The sequence below is a fragment of the Malus domestica genome, chromosome 12 (genome assembly GCF_042453785.1).
Source record: "Malus domestica chromosome 12, GDT2T_hap1".
Lineage (NCBI taxonomy): Eukaryota > Viridiplantae > Streptophyta > Magnoliopsida > Rosales > Rosaceae > Malus > Malus domestica.
In genome coordinates, this window is record NC_091672.1 from 2680277 (window position 1) to 2707933 (window position 27657).

General features: G+C 35.5%; 2 protein-coding genes and 2 long non-coding RNA genes across 4 annotated transcripts; 3 read left to right on the forward strand and 1 right to left on the reverse strand.

Moving 5' to 3' along the window:
* LOC139190004 (uncharacterized) lies at window positions 1–389 on the forward strand. The gene is made up of 2 exons (XR_011573947.1): window positions 1–131; window positions 259–389. It is a non-coding gene; the product is annotated as an uncharacterized lncRNA (long non-coding RNA).
* Window positions 390–5540: 5151 nt separating this feature from the next.
* Window positions 5541–12885, forward strand: LOC103449532 (alpha carbonic anhydrase 1, chloroplastic). Its single transcript, XM_017336153.3, has 6 exons — window positions 5541–5959; window positions 10387–10595; window positions 11259–11365; window positions 11673–11775; window positions 12151–12333; window positions 12432–12885. Exons 1-6 carry the CDS (start codon window positions 5881–5883, stop codon window positions 12561–12563), a joined length of 813 nt encoding a protein of 270 aa, XP_017191642.2. The 5' UTR covers window positions 5541–5880; the 3' UTR covers window positions 12564–12885.
* A 2178-nt stretch (window positions 12886–15063) lies between these two features.
* LOC139190005 (uncharacterized) lies at window positions 15064–17693 on the forward strand. The gene is made up of 5 exons (XR_011573948.1): window positions 15064–15257; window positions 15341–15500; window positions 15606–15674; window positions 16393–16451; window positions 17437–17693. It is a non-coding gene; the product is annotated as an uncharacterized lncRNA (long non-coding RNA).
* A 2706-nt stretch (window positions 17694–20399) lies between these two features.
* On the reverse strand, window positions 20400–21902 carry LOC103449458 (uncharacterized). Its single transcript, XM_017336533.3, has one exon. The coding sequence runs from the start codon at window positions 21600–21602 to the stop codon at window positions 20721–20723; it is 882 nt and encodes a 293-aa protein (XP_017192022.1). The 5' UTR covers window positions 21603–21902; the 3' UTR covers window positions 20400–20720.
* Between the last annotated feature and the right edge of the window lie 5755 nt (window positions 21903–27657).

Consider the following 27657-nt stretch of genomic DNA (forward strand, 5'->3'; position numbering starts at 1 on the left):
GTATGTGGCATATCCTCACAATGTGGGGACTGAAGCAAATGGTGCATATCCAAAGTGGATCCTCTTTAACTTTTGGTGGAGAATCTCTCCGTCTTTGTTTCTGAAGCTGAGAAGAAAAGAGTTGTCAACAGGTGAGCTCCTAATCTGCCACATTTTTTGTGGCAACTGGGGATGTTTTTTCACGTGTTTGTTAGTGGGGAATATACTTACCAGATGCGACTTATCACCCATTTGCTTCCTCTAACTTCTAATCTGCAGGTCCTGTCAAATGGTGCGTATGAATGTTGAAATGTTTCAAAGGCAAAATTATTGGGTTCTTTGTCTTCCTGCATTATATTGGCACTTTATTTTATGACAATAATCTTGCAAATACATCATGATTTGCATGAGTTTTGTTTCTAACTATTGGACAAGAAGAGCATGAGTTCTATTTTATTAGGCTTTTTGGCCAAAATGGTCCATGTGATTAACATAATTCCTCACTTTTGTCTCTGACAATGAAAATCGATAGAAGTGGTCTTTGAGTTTGTCCACCATAAATCATTTTGTTCCTTCTGTGTAAATCATTTTGGTCCTTACGAGAAAGTTAGTCATATCCTCGTTAAATTGTCATGGAAGTGACCACTTGACCACTTTTTAAGGGTATTTTTTGTCAAACTAATCCCTCTACTTAATGAGGATATTTATATATTTTTCACGAAAAAACCAAAATGATTTATGGTGGCAAACACAAGGATTACTTCTATCGATTTTCATTGTCAGGAATTAAAGTGAGGAGTTATGTCAATTGCATGGACCATTTTGGTTTAAAAAAACCTTTTTTTTTTAATTATTAGAAAGGAATTTAATTACTGGACACTCTAAAGGTCATCGTGTGCTTTTCCATGTGCAATTTCCTTAAATTTTTGAAATGGGATGATTGTAGATCGACTTTCAATAATATTAATGTCAAACAAACTTTCAACTTTTTAGGCAAAAAATCGCATATAGATCAGGTTTTGAAATTTCACAATATTCTCAAAAGATTTGAAAGAGAAATAGGTTATGGTATATCTTGAAGGAGCATCTGTTGCAGGATATGGGATGTCTATGTTCTTGTGACATTTGAAGCTAAAATTATAGTGGCCTCTTTGGACAACATAACAGAAAACTGCAGAACAAAGGGACCAGAAACCCATTACCTTCCCATATAAAGCGTGCACAGTTTGCCATTGGTCACTGTTGGGGGACCCCAACACCAATTGGGAACCAAAACTGCAAAACCCATCTGTATCTGGGTAAGGTAGTATTCGTCCTCCAGAATAAAGTTAGGGGGGAAGGTTTTGAATAAAAATACGCGGGAAATGATTTCCACCCTCTCATTTATGTTTAAAAAAATACATTTGAGCTTTCTAACTGGTGCGGGTTAATCTGTCAATGAAATTGTTATATGAAAAATGATTTCCGCAGTCTCGTTTATGTTTAAAAAAAATACATCTGAGCTTTCTAGACTGGTGTGGGTTAATCTGTCGAGGAAATGGTCATCCTTGGTGCCTTTTTTTTGGTGGGGTGGTGAGTGGGTTTATGGGGAAGGTTGTGGTTTGAAAAAAAGACTACAAAAAGACCCAAGCGTGACTCGTTCAATGCAATTGACGTTTTTCGACTAAAACAAAAAACCAAGCTTGACAAGCCCTTCCTAACATTTGATGCATGTATTGTATTCCTCCTTGTACAAGTGATTTTTAATGAAAAAAAAAACAAAGAATAGAAATGTTAGGGCGGCCGTAATTTGTAGGTTTGGTATCAATTAAGTTTGTTAGAACAATGTGTTTCCTCTTCTGTATTTAAGTTCGAATCCCCATTCTCGTAGTTTAATAATTCTAATGAAAATTAGAGCTTTACCATTACTCTTTTCTTTTCCTTCTTTGCTGCACTTGGGTAATTGAGAGATTAGTGATTGGCTTTTATGCTTGATCTATAGTAGAAGATAAACTTTACTTGCGCTCAGGCTTAGTATGCTACTATAACAGTATCTTGAAACATTAACGTATCCTAAAACATTAACGTATCCTAAAACTTGGGTTATGTGCCACTTAGAGATTTGGACCTCATGAATCAAAAGAACCAAGATGGTTGTGGTGTTCCCCACAAATTTGACATGAAACGTTGTCAAATCTACTAGTTTCGAATAATGTTGTCTAGCCACTCAACATTACAATATAATAATATTTTCTTCAATAAATAAAATATCATAGTTTTAAATCTTGTAAATAACGAGTTAGCGAAACTAAAATTTGATTGCACCTTTAGTGTAAATATAATTGTTAGTGGGGTCCCCATATATATGACATGGTACCACTAGCTGTCTATAGTCTGTGTCTCGAAGCTTTCCATAGAAAAGCCTTCACATTATGTGTTTCTTGTTTTCCTTGCCCTTTCTACTTTTAATTTATTTCTGCAGATTACCCACTCAGCATATATTTTAAAACAATTTCTTTTTGTAATCCTATATTCGACCAAGGTTGTTTACACGTTTAAAACGCATTTATTCACCGTCGGTCACATCCTCTGATTTAACTAACTCATCATAGTTTAGTAATTTTTTTAATATAAAAAAGAGAAATGCTAAACCCTAGACTTTCTTAAAAGTAGAAGCAAAACTTTTCATATCATCTCTACTATCTTATGTTTTTGAGTAAATTGTAGTTATGGTCTCTTAATTTTAACTCAATTGAAGCAATGGCCTCTCAATTAAAAATCCATTACCATTGGTTCCTCAACTCATCAAAACGTGTAGCTATGGTCCCTCAACTAAAAATCTATTACCATTGGTCCCTCAACTTTCATTCAACTGGAGAAATAGTCCCTTAACTTTAACCCAATTGTAGCAATGGTCCTTCTAATATAACTCGTTTTGACAAAAAATTTGACGTTGTTAACGAAAATGACCATAATTACATACTTTGATGAGTTGAGGGACCCTAATTATATAAATGGTTATTCCAACATAACTTATTTTGACAAAATTTTGATGAAATTGATGAAAATGACTATAGCTACATATTTTGATAAGTTGAGGATCAATGGTAATGGATTTTTATTTGCGGGACCATTGCTACAATTGGATTAAAGTTGAGGGATTATTGCTACAATTTACTCTATGTTTTTTGTATGATATTGGCACGAGAAATTACGTCAAATTATAAGATGACAAAGAATTCATGAAGAGTCATATTTTTAGAAAGTTTCATTAGTATTTCTCTATTAAAAAATGTCCCGAATTCATTTGTCGATAATGAAAGACTAATTCACATGGTGCCGGCTGTTAAATTGAGTTTTGTTTCTAGACATTCAACTTTATATATTCATAAGCACATTACATAAATTATAAACACCACACCAACGTAACTACAAATAGATGGTGTCAAATTAAGGAAAGAGATCCACTCTGGATATTCTGGAAACTAAGGACCAGAAAATCTGGACCACTTAAATTGATTCTGACGGTCTTCATTAACTTATTACGCTGGTCTATCTTACACAAACTAAGAGCTTCATTTTCTCTTCCACACAAACTAAGGATCCAAATTATTTAATTCTTAGGTTGCAGACACTAAATTCCAAAAAGAATTCGAACTCTTAAATTAAGACTTATCTTTCGGTCATTGAATTGATCCATTCTTATAGATTAGCATAGAAACAATTATAATTTAAGGATAATTTCTTAATTATTACAGAATTAGTCCACAAACACAACGGGCAGCGGTGGAAAATTTGTTTTATTTTTAGTTTAATATTAATGCGTTCCCCCGTGCTCTGGGGCATACGTGGCCATGCACTTAGAACATTGTTTTTTACAAATTTAAACCCACGCGTCAAGAAGAAAAATGAAAATTTGAAATAGGGCAACAGATTTTGAGTTTCCACCATGCTTTTTTTGTTAAAATGGTTTTTAAGATTTGTATAACACATAAATTTGGTCATTGAGATTTAAAATTAATAGAAGTGGTCTATGAGATTGTCCACTATTCATTATTTTGGTCTTTCCGTTAAAATGCTCCTTTAAGTTGAGGGTATAACACATAACTTTGGTTATTGAGATTTGCAAAACACATAATTTTGGTCCTTGAGATTTGCATCACACGTAACTTTGGCCCATGAAATTATCTATCATCTATCATTTTGGTCCTTCCATTAAAAAGCTCAGGGACCACTTAACAAAGTTTTTTAATGGAAGGACCAAAATTATGGATGGTGGATAATCTTAGAAACCACTACTATTGATTTTAAATCTCAGAGACCAAAGTTATGTGTTATGCAAATTTTAAGGATCATTTTGGCTAAAAAGCCTTTCCACTGATAGGCCCCAACAATAACACGATTGTTTTCAATCATCTCCAATTTGTGGTGTCAAAAATAAAATGTAAAGTTTATGCATTGTGTGGATGGGAGAGAGAAGAACAACACATCTAAAAAATCGAGACTGTAAACTCCCTTGTATCCAAATTCGAACCTCACTCGTACTTTATATTAGACTAAAATTTCCCGCATATCTTAAGAATAAAAGACCATGTAATATCAAAGACAAGTAGAAGATCAAAATTGAGGACTATACAAAGAACTTTTTTCAAAGTCGATTTCATAATTTTGATGGAATTAGGATAATTTTGGATATGTATAAATATCACTTGCAAATCACACATATCGAGTAAATTATAATGCTTATATGCCTTATAGAAATCGAATTTAATAACGATCCACATTGTTTATTTTATCATTAGACCACCCCTCTTAAACGTAAAATTTGATTACCAAGAGCAGATGAATTGTACGTCAAGCGGGCTCCCAACATTTACCTTTACACATGAAGTTTTGTATTGGATTTTTCTCCCCAGCATCACTTGTATCAAAATAGTTAATTACTTAACCCTAAAAATTTATTTGAGAAATGTTGAGGAGATTCTTTCAAAAATGAGACTCTCTATAGACTATTTATCACCTCATGCTTTTGGCACAATTCATGTGCCAACATTATAAAACACTAGCATTTGCCTACACACTTTGTGTGTATAAACACAGTTTTTTAGAAAATGAGAAGGAGAGAGGGAGAGAGATAACGTGGGGGGAGTGTAAGGTTTTTGTTTTTGGTTTATTTTTATTTTATTTATTTATTTATTTTTAAAAAATATTGGAGGTAGTTTAACATCACATGTAGGTGAGGCTTTAATAAAAAACAGTAAAATTTGGACCTGTGAAATTACATTATTACCCATAATTTTTTTTGTGTGATAGAAGACTAAGTTGTCTTTTCACCATCTTTTGATTGATAAAGAGGATTTCATTAATTAGTAGAGATTATGCCAAACATATGAGGTGGAAGAGAGTTTATGGAGAGTCTCACTTTGAGAGTCTTTTTAACATTTCTCTGTTTTGTAATATTGACATGAGAATTGACATTAAAGAGTGAGACGGCAAAAAATCCATGGATAGTCCCTCAGCATTTCTCAGTATATTATAATTCTCTTTGTTACACAATCCTGGAAAGGTCAAATGTGCACTTTCACTAAATTCCAAGGGCCCTATAGCAAAGAAGCAGATAAAGATATCGAAGCTTTCTAAATAAAGACATAATTAGTTAATTAAATACAAATAAAAACCCCAAACTGCAGGTTATATAAGCAACAGGAGGCAGCAGTAGCAGCAAGTGTATAAATAGGCAAAGACATCAAAGCTAAGGTGCTCCAAGACTCTCGAGAAACAACGGCTATTTAGCACTTAGCAGAGAGAGCGAAAGATCGCCTGCCTAAAGTTAGCAGCAAAAGAAGCCACAAGCTATTAAAACATAAGCCACCTGCAGAAGTCTCTTGTTTCATTTGTATTATTGAGAGATTGAACTAAACTATGGCCCTTAGAGTTTCCTTCTCCTTCCTTGTGATAGCTTTGCTGCTCGTCTTTGGCCCTTCGGCTTCTGTCCAAGATGGTACGAAATCTCTCTCCCTCTAACATATCCATATCTAACCCGTTCTTGAGCGTTTAGATTTTGTTTTCTGATATAGAACCGTGCTTTTCTTTCCCCTATTTGTTTCCTTGAATGTTATCTACCTCTCTTTCTCAGCAACTTTCGTGCGTGAGATTTGAACTCATAACCTACTTCGACTGTCATTATTTTTTCAGCTTTTACAAGTGACGGAACAAAAGAGCCGGTTCTGTTTCTTTTAAGATGCATGCTTAATATTCTTGCCATTTTCTTTCCAAGGATTTTAGTTTTCTGCATAAATACTTTGCCACAACATACTTTATTAGTTTCTCCCACTTTTCATTTTGTTTTTGGCAAGCTTGTAAAAGATGCTAGGTGCTAGTCCAGAAACATGCTAGGGCTTAACACTTAGGCACCTAGGCGCCTAGGTGAGCTAAGCGGATTAAGTGGATTGAAGTAAATTTATTATATATCTTTAGTACTTTGACAAATTTGATTGTATGAGATAAAAGTTCAAATGATTGCAAGTCTGGAGTATTTTACGAAATATTTTTTTAGAAATCATAGGAATTTATAGTGAAATTAGAGAGAAATAAAAGTGTATGTGGGGTAGAAAGCATTTGGTGAAGTGGAATACTGGGACGCATAGAAGGGAGGTGGGGGACACTAATACTTAATACACGTTCAACCATGTTTATTAAAAGGGAGCTTTTATTAAAGGGGCTTTTAGATCCAGGTTAAAAAACATAGAGAGTTTTTAGGAGTGAGTTCAGTTAATAAATTATATGTTTTTATTTCTTTTATACTCATTTTATATTTTCTAAAAATATTAAAAATCAATTAAAATCTTTTAATCATGCATTTTTCAACTCCAAAATATCTAATTAATATCTTATAACAAAAAAAAATAATATACTAACATAAATCTATCTGCAAAACATTATACCCTAACTCAAGTAGCAAATATATGAACGTATATTATACCTATAAGTGAGATATGAAACTTAACTAAAAGGTAGAAAAAACATAATATACCTACAAGCAAGACACATTAATCTGTGATAGGTTGACTATGAAAAAGAATTTGTCATATAGATAGATAAATACAATTAACCTATGATATAGGTTGATTATAAAAATTAAAATAAAATCTATAAATGGGTTAAAGCACGAGGAAGAACAAGAAATAACATATAATTAAATAAAAATAAATAATCAAAGAGATAATTAGGAAGAAATTTGATTTTTACAATAAATTTTTTCATTTAAGAGATAATTATTGATAATAAAATAAATAAATTTAAAGAATTGGACCTATTCTAATAAATTGGACTATTCCTACTATTGGCTCAAAACATTGGAGTTATATCAAGTTTCCCCTTTATTATAAAATGCTAGCTGTCCCAACTTGTTTGGACAAAGATTTTATAAAATATTAAATAAAATGATTATTTAGATATAAACTCTTACGACTTTTATTTTTTAGACAAAAACTCACCTAGTTATAAACTTTCAAATAAAACCTAAATTTGAAAATGACTGCCATATGAATTTATAGTGAAATTAGAGAGAAATAAAAGTGTATGTGGGGTAGAAAGCATTTGGTGAAGTGGAATACTGGGACGCAGAGAAGGGAGGTGGGGCACACTAATACTTAATACACGTTCAACCATGTTTATTAAAAGGGAGCTTTTATTAAAATGCTAGCCGTCCCAACTTGTTTGGACAATAATTTTATAAAATATTAAATCAAATGATTATTTAGATATAGACTCTTACAATTTTTATTTTTTAGACAAAAACTCACCTAGTTATAAACTTTCAAATAAAACCCAAATTTGAAAATGCCTATCAAGTAGAAAAATAATTGACCTATTATTACAAGATATTTACAACTTGTGCCACAATATTCAAAATAAATCAATAAATGTAATTACTCACCTTAATTACAATGAAGAAATACTTATTACACATATTATTACCCCTAACATACATACATACATACATATATATACAAATCCTTTAAGAAGAGGGATCCCCATTTTTCAGAAAAAATAGGGACGTCATCTTGACCGTTGGATTGGTTTTAATGAAATTATATGGTTGAGATTAAATCACAGGCCACACAATTTCATTAAAGCCAAATCCAACGGTCAAGAGAGTGTTCCTATTTTTTTTTTTGAAAAATGGGAATCCCTCTTGTTAAAGGATTCCTATATAGATATATACACGTCAAAGACACACACACACACACACACACACACATATATATATATGTATATATGCACATTACTACATATATGTTCAAACATATTATACTAATTAATCTACCTATATGTAAATTTATGATGAGCAACTAACATATATTTTGTAGGTGAATTAATGTTGAATCAAATAACATTCTTTTATTTAATTAGTAGGTAATATATTTTCCATGTATTATTACATATATTTGGCACATTTTATTACTATAAGATATATGTACAAATAATAGGAAAATTAATTTTAAATCAAATAAAATTGCTTTATTTTGTAAGTAAATTAATTTTGAATCAAATAACATTCTTCATTATGTAGGTATTTTATTTTGTATGTATCATATATTGGGCACATTTTATTATTATATGTACAAATAATAGGTAAACTAGTATTGAATAATTATTTTTTTTATGTTGGTGCATTATTTTGCATCTATTGGGTTTGCTTTATTATGTAGGTAAATTATTTTGCATGTACTTTACATTTATTGGGTAAATTATTTTTCTTTTTTTAAGCATCTAACATTTTAAAATTTGAATAGTAGGTGCACTAAATCAAATAACTTTTTTTTTTGTAGGTAAATTATTTCGAATGAATTTTTACGATATCAAGCATTTTTTTGGTTATATGCGTGTGTGTGTGTGAAATAATTTACCTACATTTATTTGTAAAATATAATTTGAGCATGTATTATTACATATATTAGGTATGTTTTATTGTTATTATATATTTATTAGGCAATAATTTTTTTTTTTTGTAAAATCATTAAATCTTCCTTACAACCGTATAGAATTAATTGTGTAGGAGTATTTTAGGCATAATATTTTTTTTAAATGTGTAAAGTCTAATATAATTAATGAATTTGCTGATGTTGAATCTAGTCAATGGGTTTTATTAGAGTAAAAACTTATGTTGGGTTTTATGTGGAGAAAATTAAGTTTTAGGGGTTAAAGTCATATTTTCAATAAATAAAAAGGGTGAGTGTGGTCACCAGGTGGGAATGGAAGAGAGAGAAACTCATTTTCTCTTAATCATCTCTTCTTAAATGTCTAGACCGCTTAGGGCTGGTTTGGTATTGTTGTGCTTTGAAAAAAAGCTGCTGTGAGAATAAGCGGCTGTGAAATAAATCAGCAGAGCATTTGGTAAACTTTTTTGTAAAAAAGCTTTTGGAAAAAAAAGTAGTCTGATAGTGGGTCATTTCATTAAAGGAGCACTATAGCTCCGTGTGCTTTGAAAAAAAGCCAGTTTTCCAAAGCTGCAAATAGCAGCTTCAGCTTTTTCCTTTGATTTCAGCTTATTCTCACAGCAGCTTCCAAAATAAGCCATTTTTTTTTCAGTTTACCAAACACCTAAAACCCTCACAGCTTTTTTTCATATGTGCTTTTTTTTTAAGCACCTCACTCCCAAACTAGGTCTTAGGGCACCCAGTCCTCATCTAGGTCGTTTTGGGGCCCGCTTAATTCTTTTTACGATTTTTCTTTCGACTATGGGTTAATCCCAACAGTTGGCCACCGTATAATGCATAGGCTGACTTTTAAAACCCTGATTTTTGAATGTACTTATCTATATATGTTACATAGTTATGATTTTTAGGAATGCAAAATTTTGTTTGTTATATGCATTGCCATCAAAATCAGAAAAAGAATCTCTTTTAAACATAGAAAACCAACAACGTTACTCACACTCTCTAATACAAATGAGTCTTATCCCACATGCAATGATAGGGCCAACCTCTATTAAAGGGTGTTATTAGCTGTGACATCCCACATCGCCCAGTGGATCCTGTAAGCCTTATATGTACATTCCCATCTCTACCTAGCACGAGGCCTTTTGGGAGTTCACTGGCTTCGGGTTCCGTAGGAACTCCGAAGTTAAGTGAGTTCACGCGAGATTAATCCCATGATGGGTGACCCATTGGGAAGTTCTCGTGTGAATTCCCAGAAACAAAACCGTGAGGGCGTGGTCGGGGCTCAAAACGGACAATATCGTGCTACGGTAGAGTCGAGCCTGGGATGTGGTGGGGGCTTGGACCGGGATGTGACATTAGCAATGTGTGGTTAATTTTGTGTGTCAAAATAATATTATTTTTTTAGTAAATGGTTGAATGTGTGTATATATATTGTTGATCAATTTTTGGTTTGTGTGTTTGATGTTTATCTACATGCTTGCAGACTCACTCTCATTTAGTTACACTGGTCAAACTGGCCCTGAGAAATGGGGAAGCTTGAGTCCAAATAACACAGCATGCTCAAATGGGAAGATGCAGTCTCCGGTGGACATCGTCAAGAGCATACTTACCCCTAACAAGAAACTAATGCCGTTGACCAGAGTCTACCGTACTTCAAATGCCACATTGTTTAACAACGGCTTTAACCTTGGGGTAATTTGTTCCTCTATCACTCTTCTTAAGGTGCTTGCATTCCAAGAAAAAAAAAATCACTAATAGTAGTTGCTTAAAATATCGATTTAGGTTGAGATATTGGTATGCAAATTTATGGGAATATCGATGGATATATCAATATCAACATCGTTTGCCTTCGACATTATGAAAATTAGTAACGGAATAGGTATATATCAACTCATTCAGATTTGGTCGAAATTAGAGAAAAATTTCTCAAAATATTTCATAAGTTTGAAATTAATAATTAATAGGTGGATAAAAGACCTTTCAGTATTCCTATTGTCGGATTATCTTGTAGGGTTGTTTTTTTATACTTCTATCATATTATTTTGGTAAGAATATGTTATAATGTTTTTTCCTGTTTTCATTATTTTGGTAAGTGATCATCCAATACGAAAAAGTTATTGAGAAACTTCCAATTGTTTGAGCTTAAAATATTGGAAGTGGTTACATTTTTTATTTCTTCTTTCAATTCCTTGCTCAATAATGGGTTATATGTAATTGGACTCAGATTACAACTAATCTAGAATGAGAAGAAACAGGTTTGTAGCTCAAGTTATTAAGATTCCCATTACTCGAGATCATTCGTTCAATTCCACGCTACCTCATTAACTTATATGTGCATGGATTTTGTTTATGAAGTTGCGTTTCGAAGGAAATGGGGGAACATTGGATGTGGATGGTAAGAACTACAACTTGATGCAGTTGCACTGGCACACTCCCTCTGAGCATCGCCTTAATGGAATCCAGTATGTGCATTTCTCCTTCTCTCTTTTATCTAAAAAATCGAGTAGAGCAAAAAAATGAAAAGGTTTCGTTAGAGGTCGTTGTAACTTGTTTTCTCAACAAAACAGCATTATTATGTCTAAAGTATTTAGCTTGAAGTGTTTCTATCTAAAGTGTACAGTTGTTACGATGAAGAGCCGAAACCGTTTTTACAAAATTAGACGAAATATTAGACGGGCTGGGAAAATTCTACTTGTTAGGTTTTGGACCTTATAATTAGCAAAACTGCAACGGCTTAGAGGTATATAACAATGCCAATAACTGCTACAGATTTCCAGCGGAGCTTCATCTGCTTCACCAGGCAGCTGATCAAAGCCGCGCAGTTGTGGCGATCCTCTTCAATTTCGGCAAGGAAGATATCATCCTCTTACAGGTACGTTAGAGTTTCCCTAAACCCTTGTTTGGTTGAGAAATGGAATCAATGTTTAAGTGGTGGAGATTAACATTGGCCATGAGTCTAGGACTCAAGACTCACGTCCAAGGCCCTCGGCCTTGGACATGAGCTCGTAGCTCACTGTTGAAATTCATGACTAGAAGTTAGCGACTTGAGGTTTTTGTCCAGTTTGAGATTAGGTTAGCTGCACAAATGTTAAGAGTCTACAAATGGCTCAGGTAAAACACCTATTAGTGACTAATGGAAATTTGCATGGGCAGCTCCTTAGAGGGCATTACCTTCTCACGTAGGTTTTTTTCATGATTTGGATCTTTTCTATTACTACAAGTCTAAGGCTTACAGTTCATCAAACAGATTAAGAACAGGCTGGCCGAGCTGGCCAAGGAGGCGTGCAAGAAAGATGAAGATGCTACCATTCCCGTTGGAACTGTTGACCTGAACGAGTTACAGAAGAAGAGTCGCAAATATTACAAATACGTTGGCTCTCTCACCGTTCCTCCATGCACCGAAAATGTTGTCTGGAGCATTCTCGGAAAGGTACTAATTACTCGTTTCATTAATTTTTCTACGTGCGCACACACATAAACATATAAATACACAACCCTAAAGTTTGACTTACATGAATATGCATGCAGGTGAGGACTATTTCCAAGCATCAGTTAGATGCACTAAAAGCACCATTGGATGCATCTTGCAAAAACAACTCAAGACCTCTTCAATCTCCAAATGGACGCAAGATTGAGCTCTACGATGAGCTTATGCACTAGTAAATGTGTCATCTTAGTCGACCTGTGACATTGATTTAGAATAAGCGGCGATGACTCATAGGCAGTGGTTTGGATTAAAGGAACATGCATGAGTCGTAGGTAGGGAAAATGAGTCCTCGGAGGTCTATTGTCGTTGTTTTTGGATTTGTACCCGTGTGAATAATTCATGACCCACTGATGTTGAAGCATCCGTGAATGAATTATAGTTACCAGTTAGGCGAAGCAATTTGCTAGAAAGAGAAGTTTGTGTACCTTTTTTCCCTTCTTTTTAAGTTGATAATAAATACATATACAACAGTTCCTTGCATTGAGGAATTCTTTATAGGACACACTCCAAATCATATTTCAATGGTTCAACTGTTCATCTTTCAGGTCATTTTTCAAATATTATCTCTTCCAAAAAAAACATCCAAATTTGAAACCATTTGACACTACTACAATATTAGCTTTAGGTGGTTGATGATGGTGGCGGATTTAGAAAAATATTGTCGGATAAATTATATCCGACACATTATTTAATTAGTGGCGGATATTAGAAAACTCATGTCGGTTATATCCAACATAAATTCCTGTCAGATACTTACTGGCGGATATTAGAAAAATTCTGTCGGTTATAGCCGACATAAATTCCTGGCGGATATTATAAAACTCCTATCTGTTATAAACGACACTATTTTTGAATTTAAAAAAAAATATATTTTTGACAGATGGTGGCGGTTTTTAAGTTAATGGTGGCAATTATAACCGTCAGAAATTTATTATTTTATTATTTTAGTATTCTGGCGGTTATTGTTTTAGTATTGTGTCTGTTATAACCAACATAAATTCACTTTACGCCACACGCTTTTCAATTTGTTGTTATTTCAGATTTCGTTTTCTTCCTCATCTTCATTTTACTCGTTTTCTCTTCGTCTTCAATCTTTCTCTTCTCTTCCCCTCAATTTGTAAGTTTTTCAATTCTTTTGCTTCTATACTTTTCATATTCTATTTCTTTCTTCAACAAGCATTTCGTGGTTGATTTTTATTTTCTGATTTGATTTTGCAGGGGCTTTATTTTAGTTGGCTGACTTTGTAAAGAATAGATCAACGATGAAATTCTTTAATAGTTCAGGTTTTATTACTGAACTTCTTGATGTTTAAATTGTTTGTTTAACACACAAGATTATTTATTTAGATTTTTTAACTTAATTAGTAAGATAAATTAGGAATATTTGTGTTCAATTAGTTTAAGTTGCTTGAATTGTTATGATATTTTAATTTAATTAGTAAGATAAATTAGGAATATTTCAATTAGTTTATTTTATTCACTTAAATTGTTATGAAGAAATTGAAATAAATATTATTTGTAAATAGTTATGTTAAATTGACAATATTTAATATACTATAAATTGGTCATATTTAGTAATATAGGTATATATTATGTTTATGTTAATTAATTAAATATTTCACTCTAATTGCTATGAGGATATACAAAACTTGAAAAATATAAATAATCAAGAGTGTAGATAAACATAGTTTTGTTAACCTTTTATTGTTTTTTTTTTTAAATTTGTTTTACTATGATAGGTGTTGGAAATTAAATTGCAATTGTGATAGTTCGAGGTTGAAAGATAGGGATTGAAAATTTTCATAGTTATGCCTACATGATAGGGATTGAAAGATTGTAGGCATCTTTGTTTCAACGTAATATTTGCTCTCGTACAATGGTAAAACATGGAAAAGAGTTGGTTGACATTACCATGAAATTTGGAAGCGTATACAGATGGAATTAATTTGTTTTTGGATCAAGCAGTTGCGAATGGTACATGCCCTGATAAGTTTAGATGTCCTTCCAAAAGATGTTTTAATCGATATACTTTTGTTAGAAAAACTATTGTCGAACATCTTGTGTTGTATGATATGGATAAAGATTACAAAAATGCTTCGTGGTGACATCATGGGGAACCTTTCATTGGAGAGCAAAATATGGGGATTGGAGAAGAAGGTGTTGGGTCATCTACTGAAACAGGAGATCGGTTGACTGATATTCATGATGTTCTTAATGATGTATTTGTCCAACCATTAACAGAAGAAGGTGTTGGGCCGTCTACTTAACCCCTTTTTGGGGAAGGGTGTCCGGAATAGGTCAAGACTTTTTTTAAATTGCTTGAAGAGGCAAATCAAGATTTGTGGCCAGGTTGTAAGGAATTTAAAAAATTGGAGGCGGTTGTAAGATTATATCAAATCAAGTGTTTAGCAAGAATGCCGGACGAGATCTTTACCACGTTACTCGAGTTAATTAAAAGAATGTTGCCTGATGGAGATTGTTTGCCTGAATCTTGTTATAAGGCAAAAAAACTTATAAATGACTTGGGTTTGACGTATGTTGTCACAGCCCGTCCCGGAATTTTAATTCCGAGGACGTGAAAAGACCAAAATGCCCTTAAGCGGGACTAAGGGGCGAAAATTTAACAATTGGATTTACATTAGTATGTTTAAAGTTGTGTTTGGGATTTAAGTAGGGCCTCCTACCCTGATTCCCTCCCCATTTCCCGTATGTACTCTCTCTCTCTTCCTCAGACCTCACTTTCTCTCTCCCTCTCCTTCGAACTCACACGGACCACCACAAAACCACCCTAAATCTATACCAACGTTAAGTTTGAGACCACCATTGGAATCCTGATGACTTCACGATCACGTTGGTATCCATTTCAGGTAAGTTTTGCTTCGGAAAACCCCTAGTTTCAAAGTTCCCGTGAAGAGCACTATTCATGATCTTCGAATTGGCTTTGTTTTAGGTGAAACCAAGCTCACAGTGAGCTTAAGGAAGTCCCAAGGAAGCTCGGAGTGCTTCGTTGGAAGTTTTTGGACGTAAGAACACGGAGATCGACAAGTTCAAAGTTTGGCCGGAGCTTTCGAGGCTCTTTCCGGCGAATCCCCGGCGAGTTAGGAGTTGAGGTAGGTATAAATCTCTTCGTCTCATCAAGTACTACAACTTTTCTTTTTGTTTCACTCAATTTCGTTGAGTATTGAAGAAGTTATACTCATTTGAAAAATACCCAGTTTCCGGCGACCTCCGAGGCTTTCGAGGCAGTTTCCGGCCAAACCACGGCGAACTAGGTGTTGTGCAAGGTACCATTCTCTTTGTCTCCTCAAGGGCTACAACTTTCGTTTTTGAATCACTTGATTTAGTTGAGAAATGACAAAGTTATGGCAATTTGAAAAACGGCCGCCGGAAAAACCAGTCCGGCGACCCAAGGAAGAAGAAGGTGCGCGTGGGGGCGCGTAGGTCCGTGCCTTCCTTGGCGCGTGGGGGCGCGTGCTACAGTAAAAATTATTTTAAAAATATGTCGACATCCGTGACGTCGAGTAGATCACTGTGGTATATTCATATACCTAAATTGAACACCGTATGAGAAAGTTATTAAGGATTGTTGGTTAGGTGTTCGAATAACGTTTTATAGTTTTCACATTTAGGTAAAAATGTGAATTGACGATCCGACCGTTGGATCGTTACCAAACTTTGCTACGTTGTAATACGTAATATTTGAGGATTATTGGAACTTACGGATTGGGAATCCGAGTTACGGATCTTCCGGAATTGGAATTGTAAATCCATAATATAAAATGTTAACCGTCACTTAGTTTTGGAAATTGACGGAGATCCGACCGTTGGATGGTAATGAAATTTTAGGAGGTTATCCTAGAGATATATTGTGGACCTCTGGAAGTTATGGATTTAAAATCTGAGTGGCAGATCTTCCGGATCGAACTACGTAGTGACGTATTTTATATAAGTTATATATTCTATCGATATGAATTCTGAGGTTGGATTTGATTACTATTCTAGGCGGCGATCGTCGTGACGCCTTGATGTGTGGTGCTAGGGAGTTGTTGGACGAACTCCAGGTGAGTGGGCAGTTTTGTTTTCCGTATATATATATACTTGACGTTTCCCAGAAATTGAATTGAAATGAAAATATGTTTAAAATGAAATGCATATGAGTTATGTGGAAAAACGGGAAGTGAAATACCATGCATAGAATTGATATGAAAAGTATATAGAAATGTGAGTTGAACTGCCATGCATGAATTAATATATGATGCATATGTATGAATTGGTGCGGTGGACGCACAGGTAAGAATTGATTTATGATGCATATATATGAATTGGTGCGGTGGACGCACAGGTAAGAATTGATTTATGATGCATATGTATGAAATGGTGCGGTGGACGAACATGTGAGTATTTATTTCTGTTATGATGATGTTGATGTATATTGAGCTCAAATCCTGCACCATAGTTTAGTGCTTATAGTATTCACCGCATCGCACGCTCGCCTTGGATCCAAGTAGATGCTAGTCGTACAGTCCACGCGGAGTGGGTACGACAGGCCAGTCGCGAGAGTGTTAGTGAGATTCCGACTGGTGGGTGACCTTAGATTATGTGCACAGATGATTTATGAGAAGCACTAGAGCGTAACTTATGTGCAGAAGGCCGGACAGGTCACGCGGAGTGACTCCGGCAGAGTGTGAGAGTGATAGATTTTGAGCTCTAGGTTCAACCGGGCTAAAAGAGGGCCTCCGGTTGATTACTTTATTGCACCTGATATGATTTATGTTGATGCATTCATACCTTATTACTGTTGAGATGATGTGGCATGGCATAATTAATATGAGAAATGTTGAGATGATGTGGCATGGCATAATTATGATGAAAATGTTGAGTTAATGAATTGAAGTATTGAGAATATATATATGTATATTTATATTTTACATTTCTGGGAAAGTATACAGGTTTTACGGAGAAGGGTTACAACGTTTTGAGAAATGTTTGGATTTGGAAAAGAATTGTTTTACTGACCCACTCAATTTTGGTTTTGCGCCCCTCCAGGTTCAGGAATCACAAAGGTGTGGTGACTACGAGGAATTTGACGGTGTTCTGACAGATTGGACAAAATTAGGACTCACCTTCGGGTGTATCAACTTATAAATTGTATCTTAAAGCTTCCGTACTGTGCAAATGGTTACGTCACTCTCACGTGACGGCCAGCATGCCCTCCTTCGGGACGGGGTGTGTCATATGTGAAGATTGATGTGTGCCCCAATAATTGCATGATCTATTGGAAATACATTGGGGAGTTGACCGCATGCTCAGTTTCTATCGGATTTTGACGTATGTGAAGATTGATGTGTGCCCCAATAATTGCATGATCTATTGGAAATACATTGGGGAGTTGACCGCATGCTCAGTTTCTATCGGATTTTGCTTAATATCCGACAATAATATGCATTTCTTGGCGTTTTTGATAGCGCCACTAATAAATGAATTTGTAGTAGTGTGACCATGGAAAACATTATTCGTCAATATCCTTCACTATAATGGGATGTCTCATAATGGTTTGAATTTGTGTAATTTTTTGTAAAAATGACCTATGAATAATGTACTAAAATACAGATGGTTTGGATCGTTAAGAAAACTACAGAATTAGCACCATAAGATATTTTATTCAAGGGATCCATATATATATATATATATATATATGAAGGAACCCAGCATATGATATGGGGTGGATTGTATAATTGGGTCAATTGACCATCTCTTTCAATTTGATTGCAGAACAAGACTATTGATGGAGTGCTACAACTTGCTTCATTCTTTTCCGGAATATACGCCTTAATTTCATTACCGAATTAAGGAACTACATATTACCATATCATCTGTATTTATCCTTAACTTAACGTGCTTCCAAAAGAATAAATAATCAAAGGAACACAGTTGATGAGATAAACTGGCATATTTTATGGACAAGGATCCTCTCCGCATATTTTTTGTGGGAATCCTAAGATTAATCAATCGTGTCCGTTTATTGTATATTATGCAATCAATTTTAGTTAGGTACTATTTATATTCAATTTTAAATTTTAAATAATTTCTGACCGTACGATATACGATGAACGGACACGATTGATTGATTTTCCAGATTCCCACAAAGAGAATCCAGAGAGGATCCTATTCCATATTTTATAACCCAAAAGGGAGAAGAAAAACAGAGCTAATATATTTTAATGTATAAAAATCAATCTCGTGTATTTTATAAAATTAAATTCTTTTGTTATTGGTATTCTGAAAAATATAAGTTTAATTTTACCGTAAACAGTTTGAAGATACCAACTAAAGTCTACCGATACTTCATCTTGAAATATATCCGAAGTCCGTATTTTTCACACTCGAATTTATTATATTAAATAAATAAAAAAACCTTAGAAAACAATCAGAATGCTAAAGCATTTTTCTTGTTCTAAAAAAATCCTGATTAAAAAACACAAGTAATTTTGTTTTCTAGGGTAAATGGAAGAAATCATAAAAAATGAAAAACATAAAAATGTGGGGATTAAAACCAGGGTCCAAATTAAAGCCAAGAAAGCATTAGAGAGAGCAGACATGCTAATTCGAAGTACTGGTCAAGGATTCAACGATGTTGAAAAACTGTGGGTAGCGGAGTTTTTAATTAGTTTTTGGATCAACTTTTTCCAAGAACACATAATTTAATATTAATATTTAATAGGAAAGTAATGCATTTTCCTATAGCTAGACGGAATTCAGATCCTTTCTAGGTTTCGCTGTTCGGAGTCAAAGAACGAGTAAATCGGGTTGCTCATAGGAGGAAGAGCGAGATCCGAATTCCTTGATTTGTATGAGGTGGATCAGTAAGATGGACTGATAGAGCTGCATGATTTAAATGAATGATTTGAATTATTCGGCTCGTCGGCTCTCGACTGCAAGATTCGAAAAAAATCTCAATTCAGCTAGATGGGCAATCGTCTCTCAAAGTCGAGAATGCCTAATTCTTTATAGATGACCACAACCCAAACACAGACTTGATGATGCACATGTCCAAGTCTTCTTTTTATTTTATTAATTTTAAAATCATCAAAACTGTAACTTTTAATGTTACATGATAAGATAAGTGATATGCCTATGAATCTAAAATTTCTGATCAATAAGATCCGATGTGTCGCAAGAAACTGCATGATTGTGACCCGAAATTGGTGCGGCAATCTAACTGTCAGATTTTCGTAAATTTTAAATTTAAGTCATGTAGCTGTTAATTAAGATTTTATGATCAAACATAAGGATTTCAAAAAACCAAGCTAGATCTCATAACATAAGGGCTACATATGTCACACAAATTTCACACACTGAGCTATTGTCGTGCTACAAAAGCAAAGGTTTTTTTATGCAACTTAAACCGTTTACCCATCTCCATAAGTGTTCGACACAATGCTCAAACGAAGCAAAAGTTTTCTTGAATTTCTTATGATGCTTCCCTTCATTTGATGATGATTAGATGACATTAGTACAATGTTTGATTAAATGGTACATGTAGGTTCCACTTCCCTATTTTTTACCTTCTAAAGGGGATACCCTTCTCCCGCCATTAGATTGACCCCCAATCATCTACCTGTATTATTTTGAAAAGAAAGAGTACCAAAATCGAAAAAGTAGGTAAGACAACACAAGTTATAGTGTGGTAGGCCAAAACTCCTTTTCCGCCATCCACTAAAGTTCCTACCCTCCTCAATTCACATGTGGTCAATGCTTGGATTTTTCCAAGAATCCTAATCTGTTAAATTATCAATAAAAAAATATATATAATCAATTAATTATCACAATAATTAGCCGTAGCAAAAGCGCCTAACTCACCGAAAGCAAGTTGATGTGTACGTAACCACATTGACATGAGTACAAAAAATGTGTGCATGTGCTCTTACTTATAAACCCGCGTTTAAATTACGTTCCTGCAGGTTAAATTAGTTCGAGTCATATCTGTTTTCTGATAATAGAAAATGCAATTTTTGTACCCGTAATTATCCAAAATAACAAGCAAATTTACAACCGTCAATCCAAAAGCATATCTATTTACACAACCTTATACACTAATGAATTGAAAAAAAAAAAAAAATACAAAAAACGAAGAAAAACGTTGTAGCCGAAATGACCGTTTTACCTCTAACCCGGGTATGGAGGGAAACCGTTATTCAACGTGCCACGTCATCCCAACCACGATTTAAACAGGATGAAGCGGGTCCCACTCAGACAACCAATCACGCCCGCAACCCACCTGCTGCTTCCTCGTGACTGTATCCCTCTCAGTTTTCCGAGACGCCCACCAACTACGCAACGTCGATACCGCCATCGCCCACCCACGACCCGGACCTCCGACCCGAAACGAACCGCTTCATGCCACCCAAACCGGGCGGTTCGCTCTCCACGCTGTGTCTTGGAAGCGAGTCGACATCGTCCGCTGCCGCTCTGTCGCGCGCTCTCGTCGACTTCACGCTGCTGTTTCTCGGAGGCAAGTCGTCCACGAACGGCGTTTTCGCCGATTTGTCCCGGTGTCCGCCGTGACGAAAAATCGCCCGAAAACTCGCGAAGAAACCGAGTTTTCGTCTCTCGGAAACCGGTTTAACGGACTTTTCTATGGACGTCTCGGCCGACTGTCTGTGCCGATTCCTGACCCGACGCTTCTTCCGATCCCTCTTCGATCTCACCCTCCCCATACACGAGACCTTCGGAGACGACGGCTCGATCATCGGAGCGTCCGATTTTCCGACGGATCCGGACCGTTTCGGAAACAGCCTCGTGTTTCCGGCCTTGCAGTGCCGCCGATTCTTCGTGTCGGTGTAGTTGTGCTTCTGCGGCTTGGGAAGCCCGATGATCGCCGCCTTCGACTTCAAGTTCATCGAAAACCGCTGCGAGTTTGAATTCGAGTGCGAATTTTGATTCGAATTCAAGTTATTAGCGTTGGAGTTTCCTTTGGTGGAGTCTTTGCGCTCGTAGAAGGCGTTGCGGTCGAACCAGTCGTACTCTGCGTCTTTCGAGAGCCAGAAGGATTCCGGCGGGAAATCCGGCGGAACCTCCTGTTCCTCGACGTCATCCTCCGGCCGGCCGTGTCCGGCGGTGGTGGCGTCGGCCTGCGTCTCGCAGGCGATTTTCCGATCCATTGAGCCACCAGCGCACGCCGAAACTAGTGTTTCCAAATCAACTTGTGGCATATCGCAGAAAAAGAAACCTGTGAAAATTTAGAGAGAGAAAGAATAGAGAGAGAGAGAGAGAGAAGGCTGTGGAGGAAGGTGTGAGGAGGAAGAAGCATTTATAAAGGTATGTTGTTTACGAACTCCAAAGTCTTCCAAGTCTCAGATGAGAAATAAGAATTTCCTTTTTCGTATTTTTATTTATTTACTTATTTATAATAATTATTTTTCTTTTAATTTATTTATTTTTGTTTGACTCGTGTTTCATGGTGAGAAATTTTTAATTGTCATGGGAACACAGATAGTACATTACTTGTTTCAATAAAAGTGGTGATAAATTTTATTTTTTAAGTTATTAATTTTTTAGTATACATATCCCATTATTTATATAATTACACGTGATATACTACTTTATGTATGGATCATACTGAAAAATCTCTCTTCCACGGTTTCGTTTTGGAAACCGAGTTTTCGAAAAGGTTAAAAAAGTATAACTTTATCGTCAAAAGAATACGAACGCGGATGATACAAAACGCTGATTTGCTTTACGCATTCGCTGATTGCTTGCTGCCTTTCTTTCGTTGGTTCCTTTTCTTTTCGTTAGTTCTTTATGGCTCGGCTTTTAAAACGGCTTGGCTTGCAATTTCACTAGAAAACCTTAAGAAATTTCCATAAAAATCATATTCGTCAAAAGCTATATGTAAATCGAAAATAACTAAAAGCGTTTTAGATCACCAAAGTACAAAGCGATTATTGTGTGTTTTTTCGAGAGGTGCTTTGGCGAAAAAAGTTCAATATAGTTTTTGGTACAAGAAAAATGCTTCAAGTGTTTTTAAGAATAAAGACATATTATGTGTTTCGTTTAAAATATACTTTTTCAAGAAGCGGTTGCATTCTTTATCACATCTCTGCCCGGGCCCCCACCGCATCTCGGGCTCGACTCTGCCGTAGCACAATATTGTCCGCCTTGTGCCCCGACTACGCCCTCACGGTTTTGTTTCTGGGAACTCACGCGAGAACTTCCTAGTGGGTCACCCATCATAGGATTGCTCTCGCGCGAACTCGCTTAACTTCGGAGTTCCGATCAAACTTGAAGAGCTCCCAAAAGCCTTCGTGCTAGGTAGAGATGATAATATACATATAAGGCTTACATGATCCTTACCCCTGGGCGATGTGGGATGTTACAATCCACTCTCCTTAGGGGCCCGAAGTCCTGGTCAACACACTTCCGGCCAGGGATTGACTCTGATACCAAATTATCTCAATTTTTCACTTCTCTTCTAAATTTTTAAAATCATTAAGATCTTTGGTTTGTCCATGAGGAAGAAATGATTTGTCTATACGTGTACTTGTTTTTCCATGAGAAAGAAAAAAAAATTAGAACAACTCACCCCACTTTAGAATTCTGATTCCGTTCTTGCTGAAGAAGCATTAACGTGTTTTTCTATAGGATGCTTGTTTTCCCGTCGAATATCATAAGAAGTGCTTTTAGTTTGTTAGAAAGTGATTCTAACTTTTCCGTAATCTGTTTCATACAATCCTATTTCGGTTTTCTTCATTGGAACAAAAATAATGGATATTATTCCAATTAATGTGAAAAATACCACATTTGGTCGATGAAAATTAAAATCATTTGTCAAACCATCCGTAACTATTTTTTCAAATAGAATAATTTGTTTTGGAATTTAGTGAATACAAATTGGAATTCTCGTGTTTTACTTTTGACTCTAATTCGGATAAGTACACGTTGTCTGCCTCGTCATTCCACTCAAGCATTAGCCACTGTTTTATTGTCGGTATTTATCAATATGTGTCTTTTTATGTAAGCTCATAAGATATCTATTTGTTGTATATAGTTTTATTTTCTCTTTTCACTTTGATCTTCATTTTTATATGTATTAAGAAACGTGTCAACAAATGTGTCTGTTTGCATGTTTAAACAACATTACTCGTTTTTATGTTATGTTAGTTTCTCACAATCCATTAATGAAATGAAAAATGAGAAAAGAAGTGCCATCACATTCTTACTCTTAATTTTTTTTTTTGTTAAACAAAGGGGCTAATAGCCCGACAAAGGAACCACAAAATAATATCGCGTAATCGAGAGATTCGAGAAATATTAGACAATAATAATTACTTACAAGAAGATGGAGCTTGCTCAAAAGAGACTGGACCCAAAGGATGGAGGGGTTTAGGTTGGCCAATCCGTCACCAACAAAATTCATCTCACGATAGATATGTTGAATCTTACATTCCTAGTCACAATATAACATTGCACGACAATGAATCAATTCACCAAGAGAATGATGTCAGTGGCACCATGAAATATCAGTTGGACAACAATGACGGAATCAGCAACCTCTTTATTCTAAGTAATTTGTAATCCCAAAAAGATCTACCAAATTACAGCATTGAGAATCTCTTCAGGCTCAAGATTAACACAAAACCCAACATGCCAAGCTCCAAATGAGTTCCTAAGAATCCCACATGCTCCAATAAATTTAAGAGAGCCTTTTCTCCAACCTTCCACCTTGAGTTTAAACCACCTTTCTGGAGGTTGTTCCCAATGAAAAAAAGAAGCAAAGGGTTCTAGGTGTCTTATGAGAGGTAATAATATTAGCTTGCAACCATGCGAAAGTAATAATTTTGGGATCACTTGGGAAGACAAAATCACGCTAAAAAGTGCTTTTATTGTGCTAGTACCAGATGAGCCAGCAGGTGACACAAAACACAAGACGCCATTCAAATTGATCAAGGAAGAGAACCTTTCGAACAAAATTTATCATGCACCCATTCAAAGATATCCTCAAGGGTAAAAAAAAATAAATTGGAAATTTGACACTTTGCTATACCTGAATAGCAATAAGGCAATCTCTGTCTACTTGCGCAATAGACTTACAGACTCCCACACATTTGTAGCACGAAGGATGAACAACTAACCCCCTCTTAAAGCATTGATTTTTAGTGAGGAGTTTATCAAGTAAAAGAAGCCACAAGAAATATTTCACTTTAGGAGGTAAAATGCCATTGCCAAACAGACTTCCACCTCCTATCTGGGCATTCAGACACTTGTAAAGTAAGATTATAAGCAGATTTAACAGTGAAATTTTCATCACTAGTCTTATTCCAAATACCTTTGTCTTGATTAAATGAAGTGTTGACAATGTGATCCACAATTTATTTTAGAATAAAAGGAACAATAATTAGTTCAAAATACAGTGTTCTCACCAAAGCCAATGCGCCCACAAGCAAGACTCGTTTTCAATAACGTAGCTCCTTTAGTAAAGCCTCTTCAACTATTAGGAGCTCCATCCCAATTAGCACGTTTAAATAAATAATTATTCCATCCAGCAAGATATACTTATTTTCAAAAACATAAGTCTGAAGTGCATTTTTTTGCTAGTGAAACTGTTTGGGTCCGAAATAACGCTTTGGGCCGAGCCTAGAGTTATTCTCGGTCCAGAAAGGGATACTGGGAATATTCTGTCATGGCCTGAGCCCACTGAGCCGACTGGAGTTCGGCAGAATCCTATCAGGAGATGGTTTTATCTGGATAGGGGTTAGGTGATCAAATCCCAGTACAGTGAGGATTCTCGAAAATTAAGGATGCTTTGAGTCAGAAAAGATGCCGTGAATCAAGGGATGAATCTGAGTGATTAAAGAGCTTGGTTTAAAGTCCTATAGGGGTTATGATTGGTCGATACGTGATAAGATTGGGTTAAGGAATTCTAGTCCGAGTTAAATTCTACTTTGCCATGGAGGAAGTCATTACTATAAATAGAGAGGGGAGTGCATCATTCAAAGCCCCTCCAATTCAACACACAACTGCCCAGTGCAAACCTTTCAAACACTTTGAGATTTTTATTTTCTTTGTTCCCGCCAACACATCTTCAGTTTGGAGAAACAGCAATGTGGAGGCAACCGGCAACATCTTCAGTTTGGATAAACAACACTGGAGCTTTAGAATCAACCGACTAAGGAGTACCTTCAGTTTGGTTAAATAGCACTGCTTCGAGACCGACTAGTTATTTATCCAAGTCTTGGCCAATAAGGGTTTATGAGTCCTTGTTGGAAGATTTCTTCTCATTAGCCTTCTCGACGAAGTAAGGTATTGCTAAGTTACTACATTCGGCACATTAAGAGCCGAATTTAATATTGAACTTCGCAGAACTAGCAGCCTTGTCTTTTGGCTCTAGAACCCAAAAGCCGATACGTGTTCCTTCCTCAGCCGCAGTCGCGAGATCAAGAAGTCAACAGCGTACCCAACGCCGCATCAATATATTTTACTCTCCGGCCGAGCTCGGCCGACGAGTTGGCATGCCCCACATTCGACCAGCATGCGCGCCACGTAGGCTAGATAGTTTTTAGGGTCAACAAGAACATAATTCATAGTCTTCATATTTTCAAACTTGAACCGCCTACAATTTTAAGTACATACACCTAACTCCATTTGACCAAAGAAATTTTTGATTTGGAAGATTGAGAAGAACCACATTGTTCGTGGAACTAGTGGGAAAATTGAGAAGACCCACATTTTCGTTTTTGTAAACGAAGTAAAGATTAAGACTGATCGAGTATGAATTGTTGCATCAGTTTTAACCTATTACCAACATTTACCTCAAAATTTTGGGTGGCCGAGAAAAATCATATATAAGTTGGGAAGAGAAATTTCTCAAATAAAAGTTCAATTAAAATAAAAAATTAAAAAAAAAGATTCCTGAATGTCTGAACCTAATTGATGACGATGGAAAGGGATCATTTTCGGGTCCCTTCCACTTAGTCCTCCTCACCAAATAACTTGGACCCTTGAAATTTGATCCAACGGCTAAAGTTATTATAACTTTAAAAGTGGGCCCCTGTTTTTAGCCATTGGATGAAATTTCAAGGACCCAGATTGTTTGATGAAGAAGATTAGGTGGAAGGGATCAGGAGAGGGTCCTTTTTCGATGACGAAATCTAATAACAAATAAGTTCAAATCAGATTAAAAAGATTAATCTGTTCCATGACAACTTGCTGCGTTAATTCTTTATTTAACAAATCCAAATCCTAGCTGGATCCTCGCCGGATTCTCTTTATGACAATTTTGGAAAATCTGTGAATCATGTCTGTTTATGAGGTTAGAAATCATTTTAATTTTTTTATTTAAAATTAAACACAAACAGTACTTTACAAAAACTGACCACATGTTGTACGATGAACGGACATAATTTACCAATCCTCAGGATCTTCACAAAGAAAACCTGGAAAGGATCCTATTGGTTATATAACTGCTTCTAATGATCCAGGTCAGATGATATACCTTAGAATGGAAAGAGATCCTCTCTGGATCTCTTCCACTAAGGCCATCGAATCAAGTGATATGGGTCTTTGAAATTTCAACCAACAGCCCACCTATTTTGATCCCTTAAAAACTATAATAACTTTTGACCGTTTGATGAAATTTCAAAAGATCAGATCACTTGATCTGGTGGCCTTGGTGGAAGAGATTCGGAAATGATCTCTTTCACCTTCGAATATGTGCCACCGCCAAGCCTCATGAGTAAAGACAATTTGATTACTTGAAGATGGTTTCAATAACAACCATGTATTATTAATTGAATTGACCCTTATCAAAAGAATGTAAATGTAATTGTCATACTGTGATGTGTTGTTACTATTTTAGGATGACGTGATATTACTTTAATTTATGAACGTGAAGTGACTACGTAGTATACTAAAAAGGGTTTTTTTTTTTTTAATTTTATATTTTTAATAATAATAAAAGGACCAGCTGGTGGCTTTGCCACATCAGTCCACCATTTAGAGACCGAGAAGACTCCCAAAGGCATTTTAACATTGTTTTGGCCACCATATTGTGATTTACCAATGCTAAAATCGAACCTAGGACGTAGCGTATGGAATATGGACGTGAAATTCATCACCAACCACTAAATCATCTCGTAATGATAACTAAAACGAGTTTAGGTACATATAGAAATTTCTCGTATTAGAAATATAAGTATAGAAACTTTCGCTCTACTTTACCTCTTGGAAAGCGAATTTAATTCATTCCTTTATATTCATTCTTCAGCAAGT